This window comes from Phacochoerus africanus, chromosome 1, assembly GCF_016906955.1.
Source record: "Phacochoerus africanus isolate WHEZ1 chromosome 1, ROS_Pafr_v1, whole genome shotgun sequence".
Taxonomy (NCBI): domain Eukaryota; kingdom Metazoa; phylum Chordata; class Mammalia; order Artiodactyla; family Suidae; genus Phacochoerus; species Phacochoerus africanus.
Genome location: NC_062544.1, coordinates 113,148,311 through 113,173,628, shown reverse-complemented (window position 1 = coordinate 113,173,628; position 25,318 = coordinate 113,148,311). Strand labels below are relative to the sequence as shown.

The window sequence follows — 25,318 nt, the reverse complement described above, 5'->3', positions numbered from 1 at the left end:
CACATAGGCAGGAGTGTCCTGGATAGAAAGGAGAGGAAGTCATACCTTGAAAGCAAAGGAAATACTCTGAGGAGTTCCCCGTTGTAGCTCAGTGGTTAACGAATCTGACTAGGAACTATGAGGTTGCAGGTTCGATCCCTGGCCTTGCTCTTGCTCAGCGGGTTAAGGATCTGGTGCTGCTGTGAGTTGTGGTGTAGGTTGCAGACACGGCTCGGATCCTGCGTTGCTGTGGCTCTGGCGTAGGCCAGTGGCTACAGCTCCGATTCGACCCCTAGCCTGGGAACCTCCATATGCCGCTGGAGCAGCCCAAGAAATGGCAAAAAGGCAAAAATAAATAAGTAAATAAATAAACGAATTAAACACTCTTTGCAAAGGACTGAAGGAGAAAAACAGACTCATAAGCCAGGGAAGGGGCCCGGTCAATGAGGCTGGCCCAGGGCCTATGGCAAAGGGAGTGTGAGACTGGGTTGTGAAGGGTTGGTAGATGTGTGTCAGCATGCTTACACCTAAGCCACATGAAGGCCCTGTGTCACTGGCCTCCATGTGCAATGAGAAAACTGCCTCAGAGACGTAAGGGGTAAGTGCAGGGTCTCGCTCTTCTTTCCCTTCCACTTGAGAGGGACGCCCCAGGGAGTCTAAGAATACATTCCTCCCACTGCGCTCTACCAAGAAGGGGGTCAGGAAGAGACCATGTTGGGGAGGGCAGGGGAGGGCAACAGCAGGCTTGTTGGTCCAGTGGAGGTGGAGAGGTCCTGTTGACACTCCATGAGAACCACGGGGAGGGCCTGAGAAGGCCAAATCACAAGGTCCCATGGAGCTGGCCAATGGGCAAGAGCTGGTGCATGCAGGGCACCAGCCTGCCGGACTTAGCTTCAGAGGTGGACTTGGGGCCATGTGGCATGTGGGGGCTCCTGGCCCAGGTGGGTAAACAGCACCCCCCAGCCACCTGGAAGGCAGGACAAAGAGGAGCTCCAGAGCCCAGGGAATCCCTGCCCAGCCTTCCAGGCCCTAAGCCCCCCTATGTCCATCCCCAGCTTGGAGCCAACGGCTACGTGTTTGCCATTGACCTGAATGGCTATGTGTTGCTGCACCCCAACCTCAAGCCCCAGGTGAGCCAGATGGGTGGCCTGAAGAGGGGGTGTAAACCCTGTAAGAGAGGGCCTCCTGACTCCCTCCCTTTCCTCCCTCAGACCACCAACTTCCGGGAGCCTGTGACTCTGGACTTCCTGGATGCAGAGCTGGAGGATGAGAACAAAGAGGAGGTAAAGAGAAGAGGAGGGGATAGGGGGCACCCAGAGCAGAGGAGGGTAAGAACCCCGACTCTCGTGTCTCCGGCCCTTCCAGATCCGTCGGAGCATGATCGATGGCAACAAGGGTCACAAGCAGATCAGAACCCTGGTCAAGTCCCTGGATGAGGTGAGAAGGTGGCAGAGGGGGGACAGAAGGTCAGGGTGGGCACCCTCCTACCCCTCACCCCACCCTTGCCTGCTACCTCAAGTTCCTGACCCAGCCTCTTCTCCCAGAGGTACATAGACGAGGTGATGCGGAACTACACCTGGGTGCCTATAAGGAGCACCAACTACAGGTGAGTGGGGTCAGGCTGCACAGGCAGGGAGGGGCAGGGAGGCCCCAGAGCCCATGGCCTGAGCCCAGCTGCCTCCCCTTCCCCAATCTGCCAGTTCTCTGCAGCTGTGACCAGAATCCTAGTGGGGTCCCAGAAGCCGGGGCTGTCACTGTCCCTTCATGAACAAGCACTATTTCCTGGGAGCGCAGGGAAGAAATGTCTCCACATGCCCTACCACCCTCTCTACATCCCTTCCGCCTTGGATTGAATCCCTGGGTGTCCGCATTCAGGATGTCATCCTCAGCACAGTAACAGGCCTGCTCTCAGCAGTCATCGAAGACTCAGAGCACGACCCCTTGTGGGTCAGACCCATTCAGTGCAGGGTATCTTCTGTGTGCCCCAAGAGCAGGTCTCCTTCATACCCCAGTACCAGCCCATGACTCTCCCTCACTGTGTTAGTGCCAGCTCTGCTTTTAGCTGGCTGTCACATGACCTAAGTCTCTGGGGACCATGGCCCCCATGAGCGTGGCAGCACTCTCGTGGCAGCACCACCACTCCAACCCCCACAGCCTGGCTCACTGACAGCATTCTACCCCTTGTGAGAGTGCTGCCAGCTGCCAGCCAGATTGAAAGAGGCTGACTGGGCAGGTGGTGTGTTGGGGGAGGCTGCTGGGCTGCTGGATGGAGTGAGGATTCACCTTGGGGCTGGGAGTTCCAAGGCTTCCTGAAGAGTTCGGGGAGTGGAGGGTCCAGCCCCTAGGGCCATAAATCTCCCACAGCTAACCAGGGAGAGGTGTCCCTGGTGGTCAGGGGAGGGGATGCCACAGCCTGGGCCTCTCTACCCAGCTCCAAAGCCATGGGGAGGAGAGTGCCAATGTGGCCCACCTCTCCCCAGCAGTGACCCGTGCTCCTCCCTTCCCTGCCCTCCCAGCCTAGGGCTAGTGCTCCCGCCCTACAGCACCTTCTACCTCCAAGCCAACCTCAGTGACCAGATCCTGCAGGTCAAGTGTAAGTGGCCCGGCCCCTGCCTGCTCCCTGCACCCCTGCCTCTGCCCTGCACCCTGGCCGGCCCCAGGCAGCATAGCCAGCCGCTTGCGGCCAGGCAGCCCCTCCTCCCCAGTCTGCCCACCCCCAGGTGCCCGCAGGCTGGGGCACCGGCCATGGCCATCAGAAAGTCTGTGGAACTCTGCATGCTCGCCTTTTCTCAGATTTGGTTCTAGACCATTATCTCATGGTTTCCATTGAGGTTTTTGTTTTTGGTTTTTTCCTACTCCGTGTCTTCCCTCCTTAGTCTGCCTCCCCCGCACACCCCTGGGGGCTGCGTTCTTGGAAGACACCCCCTCCTCTCATCTCTCCTGCCCCCTGCTCCCTGCGCAGCTCTCTGCCCCTGTGGCACCATCCCGAGGGTCTCTCTCTGCTCTGCTCCCTTGTCTGTCCCCCTCATTCATCCTCCCTCATTTTCCTCTTGCACCCCCTCTCTCACCTCCTGCCTCCATCACCTTCCTGCCTACTTACTCTCTCCCTTTGTCCTTCCTTCTTTCCTCCCGTTTCTTCTGCTTCTCTCTCTTTCCTCCCCTCCCTTCTCCTTTCCCTCCCTACACCCCCATCATCTCTATCTCCCTCCCTCTTTCCCTCTCTCTTCTGCTCACTCCCTCCTTTTCTCTCTCCCACATTCCCTCCCTCCCACTCCTCATTCAGCCTCTCTTCCTCTCTCCTCCTCTCTCGCCTCCTCTCTCCTCCCAGCCCCTCCTTCACTCCTTTCCTCCCTCCTTCATCCCTGCCTCCCCACCCTCCCCATCTCTCACTCTCTTGCCCTCCCTCCCTCCCTCCTTCCCTCCCTCTCCCGCTCCCGCTCCCGCTCCTCTGCCTGTGGCTCATCCCTGCATGTCCTGATCACCCTGGTCCTCCCCTGAGAGGCCTCCAGAGCCTTGGCCCCGCCTGCCCAATGCCCCAAGGTCACTGGGAGGGAGGCTGGGGCTCCGGCCCCACCGGGCGCCCCCCACCTGCCTGGCCGACTGGGGCTCATCTCCTTTGAGTTTTCTTGCTCTCTCTTTCTCTCTCATGTTGTTTTTTGCAAGAAGTTTCCTTTCGGTATGATGATGAGACACAATATTTTCATTCAAACAGCCATTGAATAAAATATTGTTTGTGCCCCTCCCCTTCCCCTCCCCCTTTTCGTTTGTTTTTGTGTTTGTGTTGTTTTTGTTTTCCTCGCTTTCTCTCTTGGTGGACTGTCCCAGTGCCAATCAGCAAACTGAAGGGCAAGTATATTCAGAACCAGTGCACCCTCCTCTCCCCACCCCACCCTAGTCCTCACACCCCTGCTTGCCCCCCTCCCTGCCCAGGACCAGCCAAACCCCTGCTCTCCAGGACTACCCCCAGCATTCCCTGGGCTCCTCTAGTTTTTGCCTTTCCTCTGATCCCTAAACCTCTATTAGAGCCAGTAGCCCTTTCCCCTGGCCCTGCCTGCAGGGTGGTCTCCGGCGTGTTCTAAGAGCTCAGGCCCTCTCCTCACCCTCCTTTCTCCCTGTGGGCAGGCCTCTGCCCCCCCATCCCCCACTCCATCCCTCCAAGACAACTCAACAGTGGGGACAGGGCCATATGCCTCTCTACCGCCTCCCACCCAGCAGGGCAGGGGGCCTGAGATGCAGGGGGTAGATCAGTTCTCAGAGGCAGGCTTATGTGAGGCTTCCTCTGGGATAGTTCTCCCTCCTCTCATCTCTCCAGTTTCTCTCCAGAAGCTGGCAGCCCTCCCAAGAGGAGACAGAAAGCTTTGGAAGCCCCACACCCTGACTCTGGGGCAGAGGGTCAGGATGGGGCAGCAGCAGGAAAGCAAGGCAGACCAGACCATCCTGGGTGCTGGCCTAGGTGCTGAAGCCTGTGTCCCCTGCTCCCCCCACTGCTTCTGGAGACTTTGCTAAGTCCACTGGCCCAGCCCTCCCTGGGGTGCTTTCTGCTGCTGGGGAGTGGTCAGGTATGGGAAAAGTGTTCCCCTGGGGAATAAAGGTAGACTCGGGGACCCTGGGCCTGGCTGAGAACGGAAGAGGATTTGTCTGGACCCCAAGGGCCAGCAAAGAAGCTCAGAGGGAATCAGGCTGGGGGGTGGGGAAAAAGGTTCTGGCACTTAGAGGTACTCAAGCCAGAGACTTCAGAAAATTGAGGCAGTGAACTTGCAGGCTCAAGTTCAAGGGACATGAGAGAGGCCAAAAACAAGGGACATGAGAGAGGTGAAGAATAAGGGACATGAGAGAGGACAGCACACAAGGGTCTCTGCCTCTGATACACAGAGACGCCCTTCCCACAGAACAGATGTAGCAGATGGGGTATGGAGAGCCACAGGGAGATGCTCTGTCCCCACTCCCCATGAGGAAGCAGGGGCTCCTCAAGAAACCCTAGGGGCCCTGTCCAGCCTAGTCCAGAAAAGTGGATCCAGCTGCCCCCACTGGCCTGGATGGAGGTGGAGAACATGCCCTATTCCCACTGGCTTGAGTTGTCTTTTTCCCCCTCCCACATCCCTGCCAGTGACCCCAGAAATGCAGGACCCTGGTAACAATGACAACCACGGCATAGTCTCCCTTCCTGGTCCCCCACCCCCTTTTTCTTTCTCCTCCTCCTCCTCTCCCCACCCCAACCCCTCCCTGTCGGCTTGTATCCAAACCCTGCCTCATAGTCCTCTCAGAAAGCAGCAGTCCAACCAGTGACCTCCGTAAGCCCCCACTCCCCAGAATCTAGCAGTGCATTGTGGAAGTATTTGGAAACAAGAAAGACCCCTCTTCTCATGGGGTGACACTGAGGTCAGAATCTGGGTGAAAGGATGGGAAGGTGCATTGCCCAGGGTGTGACAGACAGACTGAGAGCAGAGGGACACCTCCCAGGTGCAGAGCAGCAAAGTGGCCAGTCCAGCTGAGCAGGGAGAGGCCCCAGAGGAGCACCGGTAGCCACATCCCCGGATTCACTCACAGATCCATACAGAGACACATGCATACACACTCATGCAAACACATACACAAACAAGCTTGCATATGCACACTTACACATGGTGCTCACTCACACACGCGGCAGAACGCACAATAGCACCCCATGCCTTCTCTGGAACCCCCAGCATTCCTCCCTGGCTGCTCTGAGCCCAGACAGGTCCTAGGAAGAGTAGAGACTCAGCTCTTCTTCCCACCTGCCCTCCTGCCCCCAGCCTAAGAGGGCAGATGTGCAGGTTCAAGCAGTGCTCCTGTGCCCTCCTAGCTCTCAGACTCTCCTCCCTCAGTGTGGGAACATTCCCAGGCACCTGAAGGATCTCCCCTCACCCAGCCTCCTCTCCCAGGGAGGATCCATGGACCCCCCACAATGCACTACATCCCACCCCCAGCTGCCCACACCGTCTCTGGTTGGACTGTCTGTACCCGTGAGAAAACCCCTTCGGTTTGGCCATGTTGATGCCTGACACAGAACAAAAGCAAGACCTACCAAAATGCAAACAGCCGCAGCAAAGAGAGATAAAAATCCGCAGCCAAAAGCCAATTCCCTTCCTCAAAGTCTCTTTGGAGGCCAAGGAAGCTCAGCATGCGGTTTTTTCCATTATGGATGTGATAAGAGCGAGACTGGCGCCTCCCCCAGACCATGCATATATATAGCAGTGTGTGTATATATATATGTGTGTGTGTGTGTCCGTGTATATGTGCTATACAGCCGTATGGAAGCATATACAGCCACGCCAAGGGACTCACTGCCGACAGAGGACCAGGCCCGGGCAACATATTGGCTATAACTGCCCTCCTCCTGCGATGCTGTAGTCTCCACAGGCCCTCCACCCCTCCCCACCCATCCCTTCTCTCTGGCTCGAACTTGAACGTGGAAGTGGCGGGTTCCTCTTTGCTGGTGTCTCCCTCCCTCAAGCCACCCTTTGCCCTGTCCCTCCAGCCCCCTCAGCTCTGAGCCCCTGGCCTCCTGCCTCCCCAGCCCCCGCCGGATAACCCCCCGTTTCTGTTGCAGATTTTGAGTTCCTGCTCCCCAGCAGCTTTGAGTCTGAAGGACATGTTTTCATTGCTCCCAGGTAGCTTGCGTGTGGCCTTGCTGAGGTGTCTTCCCCCAACCTGACCTCCCTGGCCCTGCCTCCTGCACTGCTACCTGGAGCTGTGTGTGTCTGTGTCCTGTGCAGTGTCGCCCCGCCATGCATAGCCCTGTATGTGCGGCTGCGTGCATACCTGGGCCATGTAGCCACACCAGGCAGCAGTAGTCAGCTGCCCACAGCTTCAGCTCCCACCAGGCCTGAGATGAGAGGGCTCTAGACTGCTGACTTTCCTTGCCCTCCCAGGCCACCAGGAAGAAGCCCTTTCTGCCCTGAGCTGGCTGTCTGAAGCACACCCCTCACTGGGCAGCTGCTGCTCTGGTTTGTGGTGCCCTCCTCACCCCACCCCCACCCTGCACCCATCCTTGTCCTGTGTCAGTCAGTGTTTGTGTGGGTGTGGGGGCTGAGCTAGCCAGAGTCCACGTCAGCAGTGCCTGGTCCACGTGTGGTGACTCACTGAGTTTGAGGGGAGGTACAGGGAAGACGGGTCGGGGCTGTGAAGAGCTGCTCTGGCAACTAAGGGGTCAAGGCCCAGCACAGGCCTGGGCCTGGACCATCCCTGGTATGCACCCTCATGTGTACACCCTCTGTCTGTTGGCCCATGTCTGAGGAGGCCAGCAGGCCCCTGAGTGGTGAAGCCCTCCTGTGTGGCCTGGGCTTTGGATGGGGGCAGGTAGGTGTAACAGAGACCCATGAGCACTCCCAAGCACCACACGAGGGCTCTGGACACTCCTAACCTTGGTGTGTGCACGTGCGTGCATGCACCCACAGAGTACTCTGTGACTCTCTGTAAATGTGTGTTTGTATTTGTGAGTCATCATGTACATTTATGAGTCCGAATGTACATGTGGGGTGGCTGTGTGCATCTGTGACTGTGGGAATGTGTGAGAAGGCCTGTGTGGCCCACAGGACCCTGAGGGAGCTCTGAGGGCAGGGACCATGTTTGTTTTTGTCCTCTCTGTATCTTTGGCACAGGAGAGCTCAATGCATATGTGTTAGGTGAGTGTAAATGTGCATACTATGTGAGAGGGAGGGACTTGAGGTGACTTGCATCTCAAGTATAGATGTGTGGGTGTCACTCTGGGCAGATCAGATATGGCCTTCTCACACAGAGATGCAGGCTTGTTCCACGTGAAGGCCCTGGGAGCCAGGGAGCAAGTAGGGGCTGAGATCCAGTCCCAGGTATTGTCACCAATTTGTAGGCCCTCACACAGCCTGGAGAACCAGAGCATTTAAAAAATTCCCACAGGGAGTTCCTGCTGTGGTGCAGTGGAAATGAATCTGACTAGTATCCTTGAGGATATGGGTTCAATCCCTGGCCTTGCTCAGTGGCTTAAGGATCCAGCATTGCCGCAAGCTGTGGTGTAGGTCACAGATGCAGCTCTGATCCGGCGTTGCTGTGGCTGTGGCGTAGGCTGGCAGCTGTAGCTCTGATTTGACCTCTAGCCTGGGAACCTCCACATGCCACAGGTGCAGCCCTAGAAAGCAAAAAAGAAAAAAAAAATCCCACAAAGCTGCTGCCATACAGCCCAGCAAGGAGGTCTCTGGTGGCAGGGGTATGGATGAGAGGGCAAGCAAGAAAGACAGCTCCACCTACCAGGGTAAAAAGGACAGCTCGCCAAGACTTCCTGGGGAGCAGAACCCCAAGCAGCTCTCCCCACTCCCTTGTGTTCTCTGGGGGAAGGCATTCTGGGCAGAGGGAACAGCCAATCCAAGGACCCACATGTTCCCAGTGACTTCCTGACACCCTCCATGGTATGATGAAAAAAACTGAGGCTCAAGGAGCTTGAGTGAATTGCCCAAAGGTACACAACCAGGAAGTGGCAGGATGAGGTCTTAGACTCATGCTGACTAAGCCGGTACTGGGATTCTACCCACTGTGCCCATGGAATGCTGCAGCACACACGTGGACGAGCTGGCCATAAGGCAATTCCTGGGGCCTTCCAGGTGCACCATCTGGCTCCAGCTACACAAGAGAGGTGGGAAGCTCTGGAGGGCCAAGCCCAGAAGGGAGAACCTATTTGGGTGGAGGAAGCAGACCGTCATTTTCTGCTTCCTACACCCAACCAGGTCAGCTCTGCCCCTGTCCAGGCCTGGCAGCTGCCGGCACATAGTCGCTGCAGCTTGTAAGAATATACACGCCCCTCCCTGTGGCCTGGACTTCTCAACAAATAGCCAGGCAGGCCTGTTGGGAAGCCTCAACCCTGTTCCCTGTCCAGTCCCCCAAGCCCGTTCTTCTTGCCCCTCCCCACCTCCAGAGAGTATTGCAAGGACCTGAATGCTTCAGACAACAACACCGAGTTCCTGAAAAACTTCATTGAGCTCATGGAGAAAGTGACTCCAGACTCCAAGCAGTGTAAGTGCCTGGTGGGGTAGCTGGGTCTGGGCAGTGCCCAGGCAGCAAGGGGGCAGCCCAGAGGAACCCAGAGAATGGGAAGGTGTGGAAACATGCAGGCCCAAGCCAAGGGCAGGTCCTGGGCCAGTTCCTGGGCCAGGCTGGGAGCCTTGGGGATGGCGAGGAGAGTGGGCAGGCATCCACATGAAGATACTTCCTCCACCCCAACCCTCCCATTCCAGGCAACAACTTCCTTCTGCACAACCTGATCTTGGACACAGGCATCACACAGCAGCTGGTGGAGCGTGTGTGGCGGGACCAGGATCTCAACACGTAGGCACCACCCAGCCTGTGGGGGCAGGAAGCTGGGATGGGCCCAGAGGCCCTGGCCCTGCCCTGCAGAAAGCAGGTCTGTGACCTCACCTCCCTGCTGCCCCCAGGTACAGCCTTCTGGCCGTGTTCGCTGCCACTGATGGCGGCATCACTCGCGTATTCCCCAACAAGTAAGTGACCTGCCCCACTACCCAACACCCTGCCCTTCCCTGGGACTCCGCCTGTACCGCTACCCAGAGCCCTCCTTGCATCTGCTGAGACCATCGCCCCCACATGCCACCCTTCCACCAACCTCTGCCTGTCTCGGGTGACCAGGGCAGCTGAGGACTGGACAGAGAACCCCGAGCCCTTCAATGCCAGCTTCTATCGCCGCAGCCTAGATAACCATGGCTACGTCTTCAAGCCACCGCATCAGGATGGTGAGTGTCCTCCCAGGTGCACAGCAGCAGGGGAAGCTGAGGCTTCCCTATCTGCTTAGCAGTGGCTAGGCTCAACTCTGTGAGGCTCCTCTCAAACAGGAGGCTGGCTGGAACTGGGGCAGATAAAAAGGGCTATGCTGGGCCAAACACTATATTGGCTGCTTAGGCTGAGGTCAGCCTTGGCTTAGGCTCATGGGCTCACAGAGCCCAGCACTAGAATGGTCAGTATGGTTGCCGGACCCTACTCCTGACCACCCCACCCCACACACCCCAGCCCTTTTAAGGCCACTGGAGCTGGAGAATGACACGGTGGGCATCCTGGTCAGCACGGCTGTGGAGCTCAGCCTAGGCGGACGCACACTGAGACCAGCAGGTGAGTACCCAGGACGGAGGTGGGGAAAGAGACAGTGGGCAGTGTGCTGCCCAGGTAGGTAGCTATTAATGGCCCCTTGCTCTCCCCCATAGTCGTGGGCGTGAAACTGGACCTAGAGGCATGGGCTGAGAAGTTCAAGGTGCTAGCCAGCAACCGTACCCACCAGGACCAGCCTCAGAAGGTATTTGGTCAGGGATGGGGGCAGAAAGCCCAGCAGTAGCCATTCTGGTGTCCCCAGGAACCCCTACGAGTCCTCCCACTCAGTGTGGCTCTATTGCCTCTGGAGAGGTTAGGGGCTATTGCAGATGACCCAGGGAACCCCATGTATAAAAGGTGACGGGAGGGGGAAAACTGGTGGCCACCTTATGGTCTTTGTTCTCTACCCAGCAGTGCGGCCCCAGCAGCCACTGTGAGATGGACTGCGAAGTTAACAATGAGGTATGTGTGCCCTGAACCCTAGCTTACCCCTCTCCTGAACACCTTAGTCCCAGCTACAGTTCCTAGCCTATCCCTTGGCCAATAGAGCTCAACATCCCACCCTGACTTCAGCTTTACCAGAACTGGGGAATGGGACTCCCTCCACTCAGCCACTGGACTGCCAAGGCCTGGGGAGGAAGATCTGGGCCCAAGCCCCTCTCCATCTTTCTCCCCCCACCCAACCCCTGCCCCCAGGACCTGCTCTGTGTCCTCATTGACGACGGGGGATTCCTGGTACTGTCAAACCAGAACCATCAGTGGGACCAGGTGAGGGTCAGGAAGAGGATGGAAGGGAGTTCCCGTTGTGGCGCAGTGGAAATGAAACCGACTAGTATCCATGAGTTTGCAGGTTCGATCCCTGGCCTTGCTCAGTGGGTTAAGGATCCGGCGTTGCCGTGAGCTGTGGTGTAGGTCACAGATGCGGCTCGGATCTGGCGTTGCTGTGGCTGTGGCGTAGGCTGGCAGCTGTAGCTCCAATTCGACCCCTAGCCTGGGAACCTCCATATGCCATGGGTGCGGCCCTAAAAAGCAAAAAAAAAAAAAAAAAGGGAAGAGGCAGTTCGGGTGTGAGCCTTCTGGGGGTGTGGCACCGCCATCCCTGTGACTACCACTCCCTCCCAGCAGGTGGGCAGGTTCTTCAGTGAGGTGGATGCCAACCTGATGCTGGCACTCTACAATAACTCCTTCTACACCCGCAAGGAGTCCTATGACTATCAAGCGGCCTGTGCTCCCCAGCCCCCAGGCAACTTGGGATCTGCACCCCGAGGCATCTTTGTGGTGAGCTCCAGCAATGCCTGGCCTGAAGGAGGGTGTGGGAGGGCTGGGAGACCTGCTCACACATGACCCCCCCCCCAACCACCAACAAGAAAGCTGGAGGTGACATGGGTCCAGAGGCAGCAGTGGGAGCCCATGCCACTCTCTCCGCTGCAGCCCACCATTGCAGACTTCCTTAACCTAGCTTGGTGGACCTCTGCTGCGGCCTGGTGAGTAGGAGGGGAAAATGGGAGAGGGAGGGTGCTCTGGCCAGAAGAGCTGGAGAGAAATGGAGCATAGTACTGGCCTCTGCTGACCACTCCCACTTAGTGGCCCATGCCCTGCAGGTCTTTGTTCCAGCAGCTTCTCTATGGCATTATCTACCACAGCTGGTTCCACGCAGGTAGGTAGGGCTTTGGATGCCTTTCTTTAAAGCCCTTTCCCAATCTGAGACTGACCCCAAAGGGAGGGCCAGGCTTACAGCTGGGCGAGGCTCAGGGTGTGTAGGGGTGGGGCTGAGGCGCTCTGGGCCTTCACAGACCCGGCGGAGGCCGAAGGGAACCCGGAGGTGCGCGAGAGCAGCTGCGTCATGAAACAGACCCAGTACTACTTCGGTTCGGTGAACGCCTCCTACAACGCTATCATCGACTGCGGAAACTGTTCCAGGTGCGCGCCGGGAGCTAGCCAGGGGGGCGGGGCGAGGTGGGGCGGAGGGTGGGGCGAACCTCGGCGCCCCGCCCTTTTGTGCTGTCTCCAGGCTCTTCCACGCGCAGAGGCTGACCAACACCAACCTTCTCTTCGTGGTGGCCGAGAAGCCGATGTGCAGCCAGTGTGAGGCAGGCCGGCTGCTGCAGAAGGAAACACACTGTATCCTGCCCGCGCCGCTCCCCGCGCCCCCTCCCGCCCCTCGTGTCCCCTCCCTGCCGCCGCCTCCTTGACTCCCCACCCATGCCCAGCGGACGGCCCGGAGCAGTGTGAACTGGTGCAGAGACCACGATACCGGAGAGGCCCACACATCTGCTTCGACTACAATGCCACGGTGAGGAGGCCTTAACGTGTAGCTCTCTTCCCCCAGGGCTAGCGCGGCCCTTCGCCCCCTCTGCCCGTCCCGTCCGACCAGCTGCTTCTCTTCTCTTACCGCAGGAAGATACTTCAGACTGCGGCCGTGGAGCCTCCTTCCCGCCGTCGTTGGGCGTCCTGGTGTCCCTGCAGCTGCTGCTCCTCCTAGGCCTGCCTCCCCGGCCACAGCCTCAAGTCCACGCCCATGCCTCTCGCCACCTCTGAGCGCCCCCTCCCAACCCCAGGCCTCCCTCCCCTGCTTCCTCTCCCCACACCACCTCCCTTAGAGCCTCCCAGCTCCCTCGCTGAAGAATCTGATGCGCCTGGCTTCCCAAGAGTCTGCGCCTTGGAAGGGGGGGGGGGTCCCAAAGGAAGGTGCCACAGGTCTTTGACCCCCCCAAGCCAGTACCACCGCTGAACTGTCCAAGTGTCCCCAGACCCCTCATTCCCACTGGACTCACCTACCCCTGAGGGCTGGGCCAGGAAGGCCACAGTACTGATGCCAAACCAGGCCTCCACTGCTCACCCTGCCCGGAGGCTCCCTTTGTGTGGAAGACCTAGGCCTTGCCCCAGCAAGACTCCTCTAGCCTGGCCCTTTTGCCCCACCCAGGACCAAACCTGGATTCTCTGGGAATAATGAAGGAAGTTGAGATGGGCACTTTGAGGCCTGTGCATCCCAGCTTAAGTCCTGGCAGGAGAGAGGTCCCAGGGGCAGTCCCCCAATGAGTTCTTGCCTCTCTCAGGCCTATAGCCACCTCTCCCTCCCCAAGCCCTGCAGGGGGCAGGACAGTGACAGTGACACTGGCTAAAACACAATCCCTTACACACCTGGAGCCCTGAGGGCAGAAACTGGACTCACATTAGATTAGACATAGCCAGGACACAAACACGCACAGACGCATGCAGACACACACACACCATGGGGTAGGGTCAGGGTGGGGGCTCACGAAGCCTTACACAGGGTGAGGGGTTGGTGGGAGGCTTGGCACATGCACACTCCATCTCCTGCTCACCGTCCGCCTCTAATCTGACCTGCCGCCTAGCTGGTCCTCTGTCTCTAAAGCTGAATGTCAAACAGTGCCAAATGCTGGGGCAAGGAGTGAAGACCCTTCTGTCCCACACTAGCTGCCAGTGTCCCCTAAATGCCCCTGACCCCACCAGGTGCTCATTGTAACCATTTCTCTCTAGTGTCAGGCCGCCCCCATGGGACCACATGCCACTGCCTGCACCCCTCAGCAGAGGAACGCTCACCAAACATCGCCCTTTGCCTTAGGGGTGACTTGATCACTCCTAGCTGGGTCATCCCACCCCCAATCTGGCCCTTACACACTCAGGCCTGTGCCCACTCCCTGTCTCCTTCCCACTCACACACACACTCCCTGGCCAAACTGCTCCTCCCTGCTAAACACACACTTGCCCATACATACACACATATACACACTCTGTGCACACGCAGAGGCTGGGGCCTGGGCACATCTCTTCACACCATTCATTCTGGTCATTTCCCCCAAAGGTATCTTGGCCTGGGGGCCATTGGGGGACTGAGGGCAGGGGAATGTTGCCACGGGGCTCAGATGGACTGGGAGGAGGGGGGAGGGTGATGCATTAATTAATGGCTCCGTTAATTAATGTCACGTTGCTTGTCGCTTTCTCAGTGTGTGTCCATGCCCGCTGCTGGTGCCAGGGTGGGCGCCCATGCTGTACACCCAGCCTAGATGCCAGCCATGTCTTGCAGGGGCGTGTGTGTAACTGTAGTGTAGTCAGGTGCTCAATGGAGAATATAAAAATAAGAAACATATACAGAAAAATTAATATATATTTTAAGTTTAAAAAACAGAAAAGCAGACAAAACAATTCCCATCAGGTAGTTGTCCAACCCCCAGCTGGGTCTGATCTTTCTCATCACCCACCCGACCTGGCTACCCCCTCACCTCGGGCTCGGGGGATCTGTGGGGGACTAGGGGGCCATTTCCTTTTATCTGCCCTTTTTTTTTGGTTGTTGTATTTTGTACAGACAAGTCAGAAAAACAACAGTGACAAAAAAGTCAAGAAAACTTTGTAAAATATTGTGTGTGTGATTCCTTGTAAAATATTTTCAAATGGTTTATTACAGAAGATCAGTTATTAAATAATGTTCATATTTTCACTTCAAATGGTTCCCATCCACTATGTGTGCCTCTGACTGTGGATTGGGTGGCTTGAAGATATGACCTCAGACCCACACTGACCACTCAACTGGGAGTGAAGGCCATAGCAATCCAGTGGGTGGAGGGCATGATGCTTCCCAGGCCTCCTAGGTGGCAGAATCTTTTGTCTTGTGTAATGTTTTCAAAAGCCTCCAGGAAACACTGTCTTTAAGGGGGGGGGGGGGGGAGTTTCCCAGAGGCTCAAGGCCAAGACCGTGGAGCAAATAAGATGGAGATGAGATGCTGGTTTAAGCAGGCTTCTGACCATAGGGTCAGACCACCTGGGCCAAGTGAGCAGGTCCCCCACTTGGAGCAAAGAGTGAGTACCTGGTCCTTGAGCACCCAGTCCAGAGGAGGCCGGGGTCTGGCCCACCCACAAGCATGATGGCTGCTCCTTCCCAGCCCAGTGGAGGCCTGGTGCTCTCAGAGGCCACCGACATTGGAACACAACTCTGAGTCAGCTTCTGCAAATCCTTTCGGACTTCCTCTGGAAAGCGCTATACCCTTGTCCGTTTTTTTGTTTTGTTTTTTAACCCTTGTCCATTTTAAAGCCAGCTCTCTTAATAGCTCTCTTCTGTGTGACCTTCAAGTTCTTTTCAAGGGGAAAGACTTATAGCCACCAGTGCAGAGGTTTCCCAGTGCTTCTGACACTTACTCTCTTAGAATACACCCTCCAAACTCTGCACTCACCCAGCTAAGTCCTCACCACAACCTAAGAGTTGGATACTAGTTTATCCCCATATCCCAGATGAACAAACTGAGACAGGAGAACTCTTTTCTCCCAGATAAGAAGAGCAAGAAACCAGTAAAGTTTTCAGAAAGGAGGTGGCCTATGGCTGGGGGAACTTGGATGGTAAATAAATGAAAGATGGCATTCCAGGCCTTAGTGAAGACAACTTTCCTCACTCCACAAGGGCAGGCCACAGAGCAAAGCCTAACTAGCAACCTCTGGACAGCTCCCATGCTCTGCAGCAGTCCCAAAAATCCTGGAGTATAAAATACTGAACATCCAGTCAAATTTGTTATTTCAGATAATCAACAAATATTTAGTATGTTACCAACACTGCATGGGACAAAGCAATGCTAAAAACTGGGGTCGTGCTTATACTGAAAAAATTATTGTTTACCTGAAATTCAAATTTAACTGAGTGCCCTCTTGATTTGCTCAATCTGGCAATCCTACACTGGGGCAGCATCCAGTGGGATGCCAAAGATAAAGGACAGCAACACCTTTTGTAACCTGGTAGGCTATGCACAGTGGCAGCTGAACTGAGATGAGCGGTGGAAAGGAAGGGATTCTGCACTTCATAAATGTACTTTATTTTACAACTGTTTAAAATGTAACTCAATATAAAAAAAAAATCAATTTGCACAGGACACAACCTGCCTGAAGCCACCATTGCACTGAAGTGGGGGCCCCAGGCCAGCCTGACTCAAGTTTGTGGAGAGACCTCTCTTCATGATGGTCAGCGATTGTCTGTGGTGGGGAGGAGAGCCACTGAGAGTGGCCCAACATCACCCATTTGGGGACTGGAGGCCTTAGTTCAAGTACTGGCTCCACCTCATTTGTAACAAGGGCAGCCAGGGCAACACCCTCACTGAGCGCCCAGAGTAGACTGGCATTTTACAGCCCAGTCCCCTTGGATCCTCACAGTAAGTACAGTCATCATCTCCATTTTCCTGTCCATGAAACTGATTTTCAACAAAGTTCAGGAATTTGGCCAATGTCACACAGCCGCCAAATAGCAAAGCAAGAATTCCAACCTGAATCAGGCATACAGCAGACCGCCTTAATTCCTGGAGTTCGCGCCCAGTGGATCATCCAGCATTCTTACCCGCATACCTGCCCGCAAGGAGACACCCACCCAGGTGTACAGGCATACACTGAGCCACTCCTCATGGGAAATTCATCAAGTGTGTGACCTGCGGTTGTGCTGCCGCTGGTATTCGCCGCTCTCTCAAGGTTAGCGATGCTAGTGCACCTTCCCCCACCTCCAGAGATCTGGCAGAAACGGTCCTGGGAACTACAACTCCCAAGCACACGCTTTTCTCACCACCAACAGGAACAGCCCGACGCACAGCCTCCTGGGACGTGTTCTACCCGGAATCCTGATTTCCGCTGGTTCCGGCTCCGGCCCAGGACTCCTTATCCCAGCATGCAGTGGAGCCGCAAGGCCGACGCTCAGAGGGCATCCTGCCGCCGCCCGGGGCGCGCAGGCGCAGCGCCCCTGTTTGTCGGCGCTTGAGAAGGGAGGAGGTAGAGTCGAAGCCGAGACCCAGGCCGAGGCGGGACTGATCAGACTTGACTCCGGCCCAGAACTAGGCTCCAGTGCCGCGCGGACCGTAGGATCCCAGAGTGGATGGAGGAGATCGAACCCTGAGATCACCTCCAGACCCGTCGGTGTGGCGTGGGGCCTGCAGGGAGACCAGGCGGGCGTGCAGAAGCTACCCAGGGCCTTCCCTCAGATCCCCTGCTAGGGGCCTAGTCCCCGGTCCGGCGACCAGGCCCGGCTCTGCCGTTTATGACCGGAGTCGACCTGACCGGAAGTGGAGCTTTCACCCGGGCCATAGGCCATTGACTAGGCCGGGCCCGGGCCTCCCGTCGGGGCCGGACTTGGACGAGGCCCCGGGGAGGCCCCTAGCCCACTAAACCCTTCCCTCAGACCGAAGCCAGCTGGGAAGATGCAGCGCGCCTTACCGGGCGCCCGCCAACACTTGGGGGCCATCCTGGCCAGCGCCAGCGTGGTGGTGAAGGCTCTGTGTGCGGCTGTACTATTCCTCTACCTGCTGTCCTTTGCCGTGGACACGAGCTGCCTGGCTGTCACCCCAGGCTATCTCTTTCCACCCAACTTCTGGATCTGGACCCTGGCCACCCATGGGCTGATGGAACAGCATGTGTGGGATGTGGCCATTAGCCTGGCCACAGTGGTGGTAGCTGGACGTTTGCTGGAGCCCCTCTGGGGAGCCTTGGAGCTGCTCATCTTCTTCTCAGTGGTGAACGTATCTGTGGGGCTGCTGGGGGCCTTCGCCTACCTCCTCACCTACATGGCTTCCTTCAACTTGGTGTACCTTTTTACTATCCGCATTCACGGCTCCCTGGGCTTCCTAGGTGGTGTCTTGGTGGCACTCAAGCAAACCATGGGGGACTGTGTGGTGCTCCGAGTGCCCCAGGTGCGTGTCAGTGTGGTGCCCATGCTGCTGTTGGGGCTGCTGTTGCTGCTGCGGCTGGCCACACTACTCCAGAGCCCAGCGCTGGCCTCCTATGGCTTTGGGCTGCTCTCCAGTTGGGTGTATCTTCGCTTCTACCAGCGCCATAGCCGAGGCCGAGGAGACATGGCCGACCACTTTGCTTTCGCCACCTTCTTCCCTGAGATCCTGCAGCCTGTGGTGGGGCTGTTGGCGAACTTGGTACATGGCCTCCTGGTGAAGGTAAAGATATGCCAGAAGACAGTGAAGCGCTATGATGTGGGCGCACCATCTTCCATCACCATCAGCCTCCCAGGCACAGACCCTCAAGATGCAGAGCGGAGAAGGTACCGTGGGATCTTCCAAACCTTGTTAAGAGCGTATTTACTGATGAAGTCACATTCCATCTGTTGAGGTGCTTCCTGTACATAGGCTGGCAGCCTACAGTCAGATGTTGGGTAGATTCAGAAAGAGAAAGTCCAGTTTGGGGCCTTGAGATCAGCATTTAGGTGTCTAGGCTGCAGGAAGTGCTTTGCAAAATTAGGGAGTAAAAGTTCCCTTATCACCACTCAGGCCACTTCAGTCTCCAGAAATGCCCTGCCTCCTTTGGAGCTGCATGAAGGGCTAATAGAGAGTGAGGTACACTTAACACTGGGCTTGTCTCAGAATCCTAGACGCTGGGCCTGTGGGAACCAGAATCAAGCTGGTGGTCCTTTTTCTCCTGTGAGAGAGGGACAGAGGAGGAGTCTTGGGATCCTTAAGAGGTGGTTGGGGCCACCGCAGCTTCCAAACGCTAATCTATACCCTCTCTCTGGGCCTTAATTCCGATGCCGTGCTTCTCTGCCTTTTATTTATTGAGAAGGAAGCCTGGTGTATAACTAGACTTAGCCATGCCCCCCACACCCCACTCTGGGAAGCATGTCACCAAACCCAGGAGACAGCCATGTGACCCACGGAGGGAGCCTACTGACCACATTAGGGAATGCATTGACTTTCTCATTATCTGTAAACCTACCCATTAGTACCACCAGGAGTCCCAGTGAATTATTCACTTAATGCACCTTGGCCAGGGCAGGACAGATTTTTTTTTTTTTTTTTTGCTTTTTAGGGCTACACCTGTAACCTATGGAAGTTACCAGGCTAGGGATCAAATTGGAGCTGCAGCTGCCACAGCTCACGGCAACACCTCGCTCACGGAGCGAGGCCAGGGATCAAACCTACATCGTCATGGATACTAGTTGGGTTTGTTACCACTGAGCTACAGCAGGAACTCCAGGACAGATCTTTTTTAATCCAGCTCTTTCTCTCTCTCTCACAGGTCTGTGGACTCACTATAGTAGTCACAGCTCTGTTTCCAACATTATTCTTGAGGTTTGTTGACGCAGTTACTTGAGAAATGAAATCTAGAGTAGGTTCTGTTCCTACTTTCTACGTCTGTCAAAAGCTTCTGCTTTTTCTCACTTGTGAAATGGGTTCTTAGGCAGCTTTATGAATTCAGCTGGAGTCATCCCTGCACTTACTCTCCACTGGGGCTGTAGAGTGTGGGACACACCCTTTTCTTGAAGTTTCCAGCTGGGAAAGGGCCACAGATTACTATATTCCAAGGTGGCAGGTGTTGAAAAGTACACATGGCAGGTTGCAGAGCATAATTATGGGCCCTACAGTTTGTGTCTCTATGGCTGATGAATCCTCAAGACCGGGGTCTCTATTAAGTGGAGTGATGCGGCCAGGAGGGCCGGTCCGGGTAGAAATCGAGCTGTCCTTGGAGTTCCCGTTGTGGTGCTGCAGAAACGAATCCAACTAGGAACCATGAGGTTGCGGGTTTGATTCCTGGCTCAGGGGGTTAAGGATCTGGCATTGCTGTGAGCTGTGGTGTAGTTAACAGATGCGGCTTGGATCCTGCTGTGGCTGTGGTGTAGGCCGGCAGCTACAACTCCGATTTGACCCCTAGCCTGAGACCCTCCATATGCTGTGGGTGTGGCCCTAAGAAGCCGGCAGGCGGGGGCGGGGGGACTGAGCTGCCCTTAAAGCTATTCAGGTGGGCCCAGGCCACAGTGGTGGCCCCTCCTCAATTGAGAGATCTTGGATTGTTGGGATTGGCTGGACATTTGAAAAACCTCTGCACGCCCAAGAAAATAGACACGTGGAAGCACATTTGGATGAGGTGTTAAGGAGTGGGTTCTTTGGCACAGTCTTGTGATTGTTACCTACTTGGGGATAGGGGCTACTCCTCCAACCAGTTTGACATCTGGGTGCATGCCACTCCCTCACCCAACGGGCTACTAATAGTGGAGGCAGGGTTTCCTATCTTTGACCCTTGTGACAAAGTGATGGATTAGCCTGCCACTATCTCTCTGCCTTGGTAGGCTTTAAACAGAATGAGCCTGGGTAGCAGCAGGGAAGGACTGTCCTGTCTGTACCAACCTGCCATGTGCCAGGCTAGAGGAAAGAGTGGAAGTGTGCTTTGGCTTTCTATGCCTGTGTTCTTGTTGCCCCTCCTGTCATGTTCTCTGGCATGGTGGAGATTTTGGTTCTCTGCTGGAACTTGGAAAGCTTTACAACTCCTCCATGCTAGTGGCACAGAGTTTGAGGCATCAGGCGTCCACAGTGGCCACTACTGGAAACATTATCTGGCATTACGGGCATCACACCTCCTGGTGGGTAGGGTCCCAAATGCTTGTATGTACCTTCTTCTAGCGAACTTTCCCACTTCCCTGCAGTGTGGGGTCTCCAGGGGTCTGCCCAGTGGAACCGTAGGCTCTGGCCTGTGCCCTATCCACGTGGGCTATTTCTCCTTCCTCTCTTCCTGCAAGTACGCGGTGTATTCCTGCTCTAACACAGGCCCTGGTGGCTTTGGGAATTCTGGGGAGGAGAATACTAGAGTCAGTTGGAGGGGTGGGCTGACCCAAGTTGGCCCTGCTTCCCAGCCTGAGAACCACGGTAGGTGCTTAAGTTCCAAACTTCCCCACACACCCTTGCCAGGAAGCCCATAATGCTCCTAACAAGGACAGAAGAAGTAATAACCCTCTCCTTGAATTCAGTGCTGGTGCCTGGCAGAAACTCACCTGTCCAGGGACCTGCCCTTCTACCATCTGTCCTGGGATATCAGCTCTGCCCAATCTTAGGCACCATCCCCAGAACCATTCCCAGAGCTGGCCTGGGGCAGGCTGGCAGGCTGGCAGGCATGCACCTGGCCTTCTCAGCCTTTGGATCCTCATTCTGATAGCAGAGTAGGCCCTAATCAAATCCCTGGGGAACCCTGTGCCCTGCATGGGAAAGGGGAACACACAGGATTGTAAGATAGGAAGAGAAGTCTGAGTGGTAAGGCAAGTCAGTTTCATGGGGAAGAGTGTAGGGCATGAGCCAAGGCCAGACCCAGAGTGACTTGTCATCTTTCCCCTGTTCCAGGCAACTGGCTCTGAAGGCCCTCAATGAGCGGCTGAAGAGAGTGGAAGATCAGTCCGTCTGGCCCAACATGGACGACGATGAAGAGGAAGCTGGGGTCAAGGTGGACAGCCCCCTGCCCTTAGACAAGGCCCCCACATTTCCCGGGAAGGGGGCTGTCCCAGAATCTAGCCTGATCACCTTTGAGGCAGCTCCCCCGAAGCAGTAACTCCAGACCACCTTGAGTGTAGCCTCCTCTCCCAAGCCCCCCTTGACACCCTCTCAGCTACTCCAGGGCACTGACTGCTCTGAGGAGAGGAAAGAAGGCCTGATCGGGGTTGCACAGCCTTCTGCTATTTCTCGCCAACACTACCCAGGACTCTTGCTACCTGGTTCCAAGTCCAGACAACCACTATGCCAGGCACAGGGCCTCTGAAGCATCAGCCAGCCTGGGCCATCTGAGGTAAGACTGTACCTCTGCAAGCAGCCCCAAGCAAGTGGCTGTAGGGACACTTGTGCCATGGGTCCTGGGCCAACCCCCACACCTAATACTGGTTGCGAAAGCCCTGAGCCAAGGCAAGAATTTGCCAAAAATGTTCTGGGGGTCCAGCCAGTGCAGGAGCCGGCACAGGGCTGCACATCCCCACCCACCCCCAGAAAGACTATGTTCACGTCAAGATTTCTGATTCTTTCTGCTGTGGCCATGGCTGCTTCTGGGCCAGAACAGTCACAGCTCCCAGGTATTTTCTACAGGACCACTTGAGTGGGCAGCCAAGCCCAGCCTCACAGTATCAATAAAGCAGTTCTTTGAGTATGGCTCCTGGGCTCTGCTGGACCACCTTGTACAACTCCCTCATCGTGCTCTGTTGCAGAGTTAGCCAGGGACTTTACTCTAGGTTCAAGGGCTTGGTCCCCAAGGCTACTCCAGCTGAATAAAAAGCCCACTGTGTTCATTCCCTTATCCCCACCATGCTCCCGTCCCCCACTACCACACACCCACTGTTAAACAGGCTTCCCAGACCTGTCATCTCGGACCCTTGCTTTTCTCTCTCCCTGTACTATCTGGCCAGGGTGGCCCTGTCTAGGGGATCTGATGATCAAGGGCCTCTCTATCATAAGGAGTTGTTCTTATCTGTGGCTCATCTCTAAGACAGTGCTCAGTGCTTAACTCCTGTAGAGGCAGCCCACCCTGAGCTCCCATCCTGTGACTGTCCAGATCTGACAACCACAGTCTGGATACCAGCACAGTGGGCAGCTGGGAGACTGCAAGGACACAGTGCACCATTCACAGCTATAGCTCTAGGGACTACTGGTGGCATGGGGACACTTAGCAGCCAGATCCTGGGGGGCTGGTGTGCCAGGAGAGCTTAAGCCCCTCAGAGAGCAGCCAGGGATGTGTCCCCGTCTTGCCCAGCTGCCCATTTTTTCATGCTTATGGCATTGGAAAGAACTCTTTCAAACTCTGGGCTTTTCCTTCCAGTCTTTCAGCCTTTTTTTTTTTTTTTATTTTACTTTTTCTCTTCTGTAATTTCTGGACATTCCAGCACAAGTAGAGTTGCTGGTATGGGGGGAAGGGGAAGACAGTCTTGCAACCTCGACTTCATCCAGACACATGATCCATGAAACTCCTTTGGGAATAGAGAAAGAAGGAAAAGGGGAAGGGGTACTCCAGCATGAGGAGCAAGCAAAAATGTCACACACGCAGGACTCTGGCTACCCTTGATGGCCCTAGTGCCTGAGGTGTCCCATGACTGAGTCAGCGGAGAAGAGTCCAGAAGGTCTCAGCCTCAGTTAGCACACTGAGGGGCAAATCCAGGCTTCCCCTAGGCTGGGAAGAGCTCATGGCTGGATCCTTTTGCGGTACAGGTAGGCGTTGCTCACCTGGTTCATGATGACTAAGCTGGTAATCACAGGGCATAGCACAGCCAGGTACCAGACCCCACCAGTGACTGTGGCGGTGAACCACAGTGAACACATGCCCAACAAGAGGCTGGCACTACCCAGGAGGTAGCCCACCAGCCCAGAAGTGGCATGGTACAGCTTGAGCTTGGCCAGGGGCCAACGGGGCAACAGTTTGGGGTAGAGCAGCCCCACCCCACCTGAGCACTGCAGCCCTGCCCACAGCACAGCTAGCAGTCCTGCCCGCCCATGCCATGTGGCCAGGTGGGCTTTGCCGAGTTGTTCCTTATGGAGAATGACAAGGCCCAGGCCCAGCAGTGCACACAACAGGGCCAGCAGCTGCAGTACCCAGTGACAGCGTGCTCGGCCCTTCCGCGACAGGGAGCGCAGCAGCGAACTCTCAGGAGAGAATACCAGCAGTGCCTCCGTCATCAGGAAAGAGAACTGGGGAGACAAAAATGGGACACTAAATGAGAGTGCTGCCCAACAGAAAGGAAGAGAGCTTTAGATATAACCTAAGCTACTAGATTCCCCTTCATTCTCTGGCCTGTCGTCTCTTTGGTGGGGCAACTCCTTCTGGAACAGAACATCTGCTCCAGTTAACCAGCAAGGGGTACCTCTCCACACTTCTTCCTAGGTGCTATTCTGAAATGTCATCTCTGCTGTTACCCAGCAAACACAGGATTTGAGATGGGGCAGTTATAAATGATTCACAAGCTTTGTTTCCCTGACACAGGATTGGATACAATTTCATGGCAGAAGTTGGCCACACGGGTGCACTGTTTCAGGGAAAGTTAGATGCATCACTATAAATGAAGGTGAAAAGGGACACAGGTATACCCAAATGCATATTCTAAGCTTCCTGCCTAGAAATAGATCAAGCCTCATTCTGTGCTTAGACAAACCCTTGACCCTGCATCTTGAATACTTTGGTTCAAATTTCGGATATCAACTATGGGCAGGAGTTGGAGCATGCAGTTCTGCCAAGCCCATATTCCCATCCCTCCAAACAGCTATTAAGTGTCCCTTACCATTTAGAGACCTCTAAGACCAACACCCACAGCTATATTCCCCCCCACCCCTTACAGCTGGCCAGGCCCACTACTTACAGCCAGACACATAAGCACGGGGTGCCAGGAGAAGAGACCTGGAATGAGAAGAGTAAGCCTTAAAAGCAAGAAGAACCCAGCCACACCAATTTTCACAGATTGAGGAAAATGAGCAGCCCATCACCCAAGGAGGTGCTGCCAAAATGTAATCCCCTTTGTTGCTGCAACAAACTGACCCTATAACCATTCTCTCTTCCTGGTCCATCCATGGATCAGAGGCCATGCTTTGCCACTCCTCTGGCAGTCCTCCCTCCTTCCCCCTGCACTTTGTAAAACTGGAACACCAAGACAAGGGAAGCCAGGTATTCTGTGGGGCCTAGCCAAGCTGGTAGAGTCCCCACTCTCATCCACTCCACCCTAATTATCCCTCCAGCATAGCATGTCCCTCAGCTAGCCAGACTTTTCCCAGGAGTCAGAACTAAGGCTTCCTATTGTCTCTAGTCACCAAGAAAAGTGGCACTTTCCTTTCCAAAAGTCGACTCTGAACTCTACTTACTGGAGCCAGGCCTGGCAAGTACAGCCACAAAGATGGTGAAGCCCAGGGCCACAAGGTGGGCAGCAGCCCCAGAGGCAATGCGCAGAGCTCGGTATATGTGCGACTCAGTCTCCACAGAAAGGGCCATGGTCAACCAGGCCGGTGGCTGTAGCCTGAAAGCATAGTAACAGTGAACAAGGGTCTCCAGGGTCTACTCTTCTCACTGGAGCAAGGGTTGGGAGGGCAGGAATGCCACTCTCTTCGAAGAAGTTAAAGTAGGAAGGGACAGTACTAAGGCTGGCAGCAGGAACAGTAGAGGACTGGTGGCCTGTCAGCGTGTACCCCCATCTAAATTGGTACTGATCATTAACTAGCCCACCTTCCAGGTAGACGTCCCAAGGCCATGTAATAGACTACAAATCCCAGCGTGCACTACGCCGTCGCCGGGCGGGAGCGCCTGCTGGAAAGTAGTGAAGCACTGCGGGAACTGTAGTTCCCGGCTGCGTGGAAATTACAGCCTGAATCCCTTTGCACACAGCTTCCCCACGTGTCGCTAGCATGCTGCACCGCCACGCCAGGGATTCGCCTGCCTCACCCGCAGCGCCGACCCGATGCGGTGGTTTCCTCCCGAAAAAAATGGGATACTCGGGGCTCTGCCGCTCGCACTGCCGCTCCGTCGCGGAGCCGCTTAACTTCCGGGTGCG

General features: G+C 55.7%; 3 protein-coding genes across 14 annotated transcripts in view; 2 read left to right on the top strand and 1 right to left on the bottom strand.

Annotated features, from left to right (window-relative positions):
• Positions 1 to 14,688, top strand: part of CACNA2D2 (calcium voltage-gated channel auxiliary subunit alpha2delta 2) — a 144,645-nt gene extending 129,957 nt beyond the window's left edge. Inside the window, exons 18-38 of one of the 11 annotated variants that reach the window (XM_047775225.1) lie at positions 1,035 to 1,109; positions 1,191 to 1,262; positions 1,345 to 1,416; positions 1,524 to 1,585; positions 2,496 to 2,572; positions 6,551 to 6,611; positions 8,885 to 8,982; positions 9,204 to 9,294; positions 9,402 to 9,464; positions 9,610 to 9,713; positions 9,988 to 10,086; positions 10,179 to 10,267; positions 10,477 to 10,524; positions 10,759 to 10,830; positions 11,188 to 11,340; positions 11,494 to 11,546; positions 11,664 to 11,719; positions 11,856 to 11,982; positions 12,074 to 12,183; positions 12,273 to 12,355; positions 12,460 to 14,688. In XM_047775225.1, coding sequence (XP_047631181.1) covers positions 1,035 to 1,109; positions 1,191 to 1,262; positions 1,345 to 1,416; positions 1,524 to 1,585; positions 2,496 to 2,572; positions 6,551 to 6,611; positions 8,885 to 8,982; positions 9,204 to 9,294; positions 9,402 to 9,464; positions 9,610 to 9,713; positions 9,988 to 10,086; positions 10,179 to 10,267; positions 10,477 to 10,524; positions 10,759 to 10,830; positions 11,188 to 11,340; positions 11,494 to 11,546; positions 11,664 to 11,719; positions 11,856 to 11,982; positions 12,074 to 12,183; positions 12,273 to 12,355; positions 12,460 to 12,600 — 1,806 coding nt within the window. In that variant the 3' untranslated portion in view covers positions 12,601 to 14,688. Of the gene's footprint in view, positions 1 to 1,034; positions 1,263 to 1,344; positions 1,417 to 1,523; positions 1,586 to 2,495; positions 2,573 to 6,550; positions 6,612 to 8,884; positions 8,983 to 9,203; positions 9,295 to 9,401; positions 9,465 to 9,609; positions 9,714 to 9,987; positions 10,087 to 10,178; positions 10,268 to 10,473; positions 10,525 to 10,758; positions 10,831 to 11,184; positions 11,341 to 11,493; positions 11,547 to 11,663; positions 11,720 to 11,855; positions 11,983 to 12,073; positions 12,184 to 12,266; positions 12,356 to 12,459 lie in introns of all 11 variants that reach the window. The other 10 variants (XM_047775216.1, XM_047775198.1, XM_047775207.1 and 7 more) reach the window with 10 other exon arrangements.
• Positions 14,689 to 16,714: 2,026 nt separating this feature from the next.
• TMEM115 (transmembrane protein 115) lies at positions 16,715 to 21,947 on the top strand. Of its 2 annotated transcripts, XM_047775054.1 has the most exons (3): positions 16,715 to 18,094; positions 19,066 to 19,118; positions 21,156 to 21,286. In XM_047775054.1, exons 1-2 carry the CDS (start codon positions 17,244 to 17,246, stop codon positions 19,082 to 19,084), a joined length of 870 nt encoding a protein of 289 aa, XP_047631010.1. In that variant the 5' UTR covers positions 16,715 to 17,243; the 3' UTR covers positions 19,085 to 19,118; positions 21,156 to 21,286. The 2 variants fall into 2 exon arrangements, with proteins under 2 accessions (XP_047631010.1, XP_047631001.1); XM_047775045.1 differs by lacking the exon at positions 19,066 to 19,118 and having other exon boundaries at positions 16,723 to 18,094; positions 21,156 to 21,947.
• A 671-nt stretch (positions 21,948 to 22,618) lies between these two features.
• LOC125124870 (transmembrane reductase CYB561D2) lies at positions 22,619 to 25,299 on the bottom strand. The gene is made up of 4 exons (XM_047775109.1): positions 25,210 to 25,299; positions 24,636 to 24,787; positions 24,140 to 24,177; positions 22,619 to 23,474 (listed from the first exon to the last, which is right to left on the bottom strand). Exons 2-4 carry the CDS (start codon positions 24,760 to 24,762, stop codon positions 22,971 to 22,973), a joined length of 669 nt encoding a protein of 222 aa, XP_047631065.1. The 5' UTR covers positions 24,763 to 24,787; positions 25,210 to 25,299; the 3' UTR covers positions 22,619 to 22,970.
• Between the last annotated feature and the right edge of the window lie 19 nt (positions 25,300 to 25,318).